The 6,250-nt window shown below is 41.8% G+C and overlaps 1 protein-coding gene across 2 annotated transcripts in view; it reads right to left on the bottom strand.

Moving 5' to 3' along the window:
- The window catches only part of adamts6 (ADAM metallopeptidase with thrombospondin type 1 motif, 6), an 80,233-nt gene that overhangs the window by 23,792 nt on the left and 50,191 nt on the right, over positions 1–6,250 (bottom strand). For both annotated transcript variants that reach the window (XM_028026155.1, XM_028026153.1), the window contains exons 16-17: positions 5,611–5,744; positions 123–246 (exon numbers count right to left, since the gene is read on the bottom strand). In XM_028026155.1, coding sequence (XP_027881956.1) covers positions 123–246; positions 5,611–5,744 — 258 coding nt within the window. The remainder of the gene's footprint in view (positions 1–122; positions 247–5,610; positions 5,745–6,250) is intronic.

The raw sequence follows: 6,250 nt of genomic DNA on the forward strand, positions 1-6,250 counted from the left end.
AAGCAAAGCAGAAAGTGCCATCTCAGTTCAGTACCGCAGTTCATCAGTGGAAATCTAACACATCTCTGACATGTCAAGCCTCTTTTCCTAAACGCCAGTGCAGGAGGTCAGACTTGGTTTACCTCCTCTGGGCAGAGAGTCGTTGAAGAGCCCCTCGGTGGCCTCACAGGTGCTGCCGTCCCCTCCACACACACGGCAGCGGTCTTCTCTTGCGACTGAGTCCAGGATGTTGTCGCAGCCCACATGCTTTGGAGACAACAGAGGAAGAGAGGCAAAGTCAGGATTGTTATAATTGATTAAAGGCTGAGATTGTTTTGTCACGGCTCACGTTAGCTTTACCTTACATTTTGTTTGAATTTTCTAATGGATAGATTTAGTTGAGAACAAGCTAAGCTACTCGCATTCAGTCTGACAGAAGGCTTACAAAACGCAAATTCAACGTAGTTTATGTGGTGATAGACCAACATAAAGTAGATCATAACAGTGGAAGGGAGGGAAAAATGACCAAGGACTACATTAGCAAATTAGCGAATGGCTAGAAAACCTACGTACAAAAAACAATGGTTGCTCTGTTTTTAACATGTATCATTGCTTAAAGTTCTGTCCTTGAAGAAATGAATTTGAATAGAGTTGAATACACGTCATTTCCGATTTCTTCTCTGATGTGTTAAGGGTTATGTGCAGTGTAAGGTTAGCGGCCCACTTAGCATTCAGTTTGCAGGACAAAAAGTTCTATTCTTTTGACCCACCTGGCAAGGACCACACAATATCACACAAAGTCTCTGAAAATTCAATGAAATCAGTGGATGCAATGAGACAAAACATTAGAAGCCTTAAGATGTGTAAATACAATCCAGACATCAGCAGGTTAGCTGCTATAGTTAGTTGTGGGTTGGAAATTGGTAAAAGTTTCAGTCATATACAGAAGTTCAAAGTTTTTTAACTAATATGCCAGAGAAACTGTAGGAACGACATGAGTTTTCACTGGCTGTGTGGTGCACAGCGCTGCCCCTCCACTATTGTTGCTCCACCACAGGTCAGCTAGCCAAATGAAGGCTACTACTACTCTTTTTTTTCAAAAAATAATAGAAAGTGATGCTGTGGAAACTGAAACATGACCACCCATTGATCTTATGAAGGTAATACTGTTTTAAAAGGAAGATAAAGGCATGTCTGCCAAGCAGCAGACTAGGCGGATAGCCATGCTAATTTACATGCTAACGTTAGCTTGCTATATAGCAGTGTTATTCTATAAATGGTAAAGCAGCAGAAAGGTATATTCTGTGGAGTTGGAATCGAAAAACTACTACTTTTAGTTGGTGTTTATTGAATGTAGCATCAAAATGTACATAAAAACAATAAATAAATCTTAGATATTATATTATTTGTTATTTTAAAAGAAGGAATGCATATTTATTTGGTTTAAGATAAAAGTAACTTGTTTTTGTAACATTATCATGTTTAAATTGTTGCATAAACACAGTTATACTGTATAATACGGTGATTTCTATCTTTCTTTTTTTTTTACTGAAGGTTCTCATGCTGACTTATCTCTTCAGTAGAGTGACATTCCCCTCCCTTAAACATGTTTCTAATGCTTTTCTTTCTGGATCAGAGTGAGACAATTGTGCTACTAGCTTAGGTTCTTATTTTTGCGACACTTTTAATCGAGAGCAGTCACGTATGGATAGGTTTGTGCAGCGTTTTATGCTGTTTGCAGGCTTGCTGCGTCCTTCCGGCAGAACAGTCCCAGCGATTTCTGTCTGTTTCCAGGGTTTATGCTACGCTAAGCTAACAGCTGCTGCATATGAGGGAAAGCTAAGCAGGTTTATTGAGAGCTGGCATCAGTCTAACGGAAAACAAATAAACACAGTTCCCTCCTAGAGCTGAAACAGGACGGGCTCATCCAGTGTGGGGGATTTCAGAGGGAAGGATTTGTCTTTTGTTTATTTATGAAGGAAGTCACCAGAGTACAACAATGCCCTCCACCTTTTATTTAGCCAGTATTCCCACAGCCTCATGGAAATCCACTCCCTCCACCGTTTTAACTCCAGATTCAGACATTTTATACATGTGCTGCAGTATAATAATAAAATGCAGCGGGTGTGTGTTGTTGCTAGAAAGTTAATCCTGACTTTTCTCTTTAATATTCTGATAACACTAACTACATGATAATTCAGCTGAGTTCAAAGTCAAGGTTAGGGGATTACTTTATGGTTCGTTTTGTCACCAACCTTGGGAGCTTACTGACATCCAGCACCTTGATTTGTCATTTGACACCTCGGCTTTAAACCATTCCAGTTCCTTTCGTATATTGTTTTTTTTGTTTTTTTTAAGCACAACAATACACAAAAATCAATCAGTTTGTGGGGGAGAGCATCAATAGTTCAGCCTTGCCACAGATCCTCAACAGAATTTATGTCAGGACTTTGACTAGGCTGTTCTTGCAAACTGCTCCAATCTCTGTTATACCTTGGTTTTAGTGGAAGATGGAGGAGCACTGATAAATCAGCCCTGATTTTCTTTATTTTGGAAGATCTGCCCCCCGGCAAAAGTCTAACTGACCATTTCAGGTCATGTTTGCACGTTCGCAGCTAATGATAGTCACACCTGTTGCCAATTCAGCGACTTTCTTGCTGTGTTTAACAACATTTCAGACAGAAACATCGGTATAGGGCAAAATCATCATCGGCAGATCAAGTGTTTTAAAAATCGTAATCGGAAAGAAAACTGTAATTGGTGCATCCAAAGGTGACGTTCTGCCTCAGCCTCGAGTCTGTTGTGATAGAGGTATCAACTCTGCTGAAAGCAAAATCTCATTGCATGACGCTGCCACCACCATGTTTCACAGCGCGGATGTTGTGAGCAGACACACTCCGTTTTACACCTCAACAAAGACGTTACTCAAAGGGAACTAAATGCAAATGTTTGTCTTTTCAGACTTTTTTTGTAAAGCTGAAAAAAAGTAAAATCATTATATGCTACTCCTTGTTGGCACATAAAATACAAATAACAACTTAGTATTGCTTTTAATTGTCAAAATTTAAGCAATTCTCAGTTGGAAAAAGAAAGTTCATGGATCAGAACCTCGGAGATAAAAGTGGGTCGCAGGATTCAAATTGTAAACAAAAGTGTGCTGGTCAGCTTCTGGCCATCTAACAACACACAATGTAGTGTGGTGTGTGTTGGTTCAACTCTCTTTTTTTTTTAATGAGAATCAGATTAAAGCTGTGGGCAGAGCCGCTGCATTTCTGTGCCAAGCTGGAATCTGTACGGTCAGGTGGAACTCAAAGCAAATACTTTAAGTGAGGAACCAAAAAGTTATTTCAGCTGCATCTGGAAGATTACACAGAAAAACCTTCTTCTGCACGCACACACACACACACACACACGCACACGCATGGACACACACGCATGGACACACACAAGCCCCACAACATGATTTATGCTCAGGAAAACAAAGCGAGCACCAGCTGCCAGCTCCTTTCAATAAAACCGTATTTTGCCCTGTTATTAAATCGGCCTTTTCAAATATAGAGAAAATCATTATTCAATAAAAACTGGATTTTTTTTTCTTTCTGTTTTATTTACCATGAAACAATCCAGAGTGAGGCTGCAGGGCCCTGATAAGAGCTCCTTCAGCGTCACTCGATCGCAATCAGAGACTCAAAGACCTGATTGTTCCTCACTGGAGAATTTTTTTTTTTCTCTTCTCTTTCTTTTTGCTTCGAGAATTGTGTTTATAGAATCGGTATCCAGCCGTCAAAGACGACCCAGCGCCGATGTGGAGGAGAAGGAGGAGGAGGAGGATAGAAAGGAGGAGAAGGAGGGAAAAGCCGAGATAGAGCGACGGCGGAGCGTTTTATTTGACAAAATTAAACAGCCAGCGTTTACAATCACAAGAGCGCACTTAAGATTCTGCGCTATCGGAGCGAGCTCGCGCTACGGCCGTGTGATGAATGCGGGCTTTTCTCCTCTTTTCTAGGGAATTAAGTATAATTGGGAAAATGACCATAACTGTAAAATGTTGACTTTATCCGGAATTATTTAAGAGGGAGGCTGCTGCTGCATGAAGTCTGGAGCCGTGCGAACAGACTTAAATAATCGGTTTCCTTGCGAGCGCCGCTGTGCCAGGTTATGACATGCGACTCGCTCTCTGCCTCTCGTTTGGGCTGAGCTGAGTGAAGATCAAAAGTCACAATTCTGAGATTAAAGTCAGAATTATTTTTTTGGTTTTGTTTGTTTTTTTTCCCCCTCTTTTCGCAAGCCTCCAAAACCAGCTGTTTACAGATGTTCTCCAACCAATCCGAATGAGTCGAGCCGTTTTGCAAAGAACACTGCAGAAATACAAAATCTTTTGTTCTGGTTTCTAGTGCAAATATCTTAGTGCAGTTGAAACAAGACAAAACTAACTTACAAGTAACTTTTCAGCGAGATAGAAGAGATTGTTTAAAGTCAATAATTCCTTTTGATTGATGAAAAAAATACTAGTTGAATTGGCGGATTCTTTCAGTAATAAGACTTTTTCCCATGTTACAAGAGAACATTATTAAGGAATCATTGACTTAAATCAAGCTCTTATAGCTTTCTCAAAAGTTACTTGTAAGTCAGTTTTTTGTCTGATTAAAAGTGTACTAAGATTTTTGCAACAAGACACTGGACAAAAAGTGCTTGGTAAGATTGTTTTTGCAGTGCAGAATGAGGAGTAGCCCATGGCGTCACTAGGCCTGCTGAAGCCTCCCTAAAACAGAAGCTCATCAGGCTCCACCTGAGTTCTGGATTATATGAATTGCTGCCAAGCATTGCTTCAGGGTCAGCATGCAATTCGGGAGTTGGCTATATCTCCCAAATGAAACACCGAGCAAAATTAGAAAAAGAACGTTGGGTTATATAACGTAATCCCTGGTTCTTTGATAACAGAGTGAGGTGTTTCACCAACACCTCCCTTCTTGCATGGGCACGGAAAGAAACCTGCTTAGAATGAGTTGAGAGGGGTAGGTTGGCTGTGATACTGGACGGTGGGTGGAGCCACGGTCACGGCTCAACCTGCCTGTCGCGGACAGATGTGATGTCATTGGAGCTTTCGTAGTTGGGTCACGCTGGGACGATTCCCATAGTGAAACACAGAGTGAAGTTATCAAAGAACCAGGGATTGCGTTACCCAACGTTTTTATTGTTGTACTTTCCCGCTACGTTTGGTAACATACTGTGCGACTCCAGGGGGCTAAGCCCCCCTTTGTGTTTAAACCTTAGTGTCGCCCCTGGCAATGAGTTCAATCTCTGGATTTAAAAAGCTTTCTCTTTTACCGCCCCCCACCCCTCCTCAGTTTGGGGTGTCAATACTTTTGCAAGTCACGTTTTATTGCTCAAATAATCTCAAACATTTCTTCTTGAAGGCTGCTTGAGTTGCTAGCTAAAGTACTCAAAAACTACCAGGCTAGATTCCATAAAAGATCACATAAAACACACATTAATTTATACACAAATCTAAACGTTAATGTGTTTCTGTATAAAAACAACCACTTAATTGAAGTTTTTCCTTCAGATGTTAGGGCAAATTACCTTGGCATGTGCTCAGCATTCCAGATGAGTGATGCTTGCTCGCCTTACCTTACACTCGCCGTTGATGCAGATGTCCAGAGAGTCAGCCTGACATCGGGTGCCGTCGACGACAGCAGGGGAGCGCTCCGTGTAGAAGTTATAGCCCTCCGCCAGGCAGTTGAGCGCACAGGGCTTCACGCCACCTGGAACACACGGCGAACACGTCGTTACCTCCAGCTGAGCCTGCGCACGGAGAGAGGTCGGCGTGACCCGAACCCTCGCAGAACCCGAGCCGCACGCTGAGCTGCAGCCGGTGTTGACAAAACGTAAACACGGAGAAAAGCAAACTAAAATCCACTCACCAAAGAAAAAAGACAAAACATGAAATCCAAAAGAAACGCAACGACCTGCCAACAACAATTAGCGTACCTACTCTATCCGTTTCTTTTTTTCTTTTACATAAACATGAAGCAATGTAGGTCAAGAAGTCAACGGTTGAACTGAACAGCTCATTTGACAAATGAGATCACACTTGCATTGCAAGAATTTCAAAGACCGACTGGTTCCCAAAATCTCTGCTAGTTCGACTCAGACAACTATGTCTCATCTTCTGGTTGACTGTTGACCCGAGATGCATCGAGTGAGGAGTCCAGGACCCTCAAGTTTGGTCCAGCAGTAGCGGCTGAAAGGATTTAGAGGAATGTCAGGA

The sequence above is a fragment of the Xiphophorus couchianus genome, chromosome 8 (genome assembly GCF_001444195.1).
Source record: "Xiphophorus couchianus chromosome 8, X_couchianus-1.0, whole genome shotgun sequence".
NCBI classification, from domain to species: domain Eukaryota; kingdom Metazoa; phylum Chordata; class Actinopteri; order Cyprinodontiformes; family Poeciliidae; genus Xiphophorus; species Xiphophorus couchianus.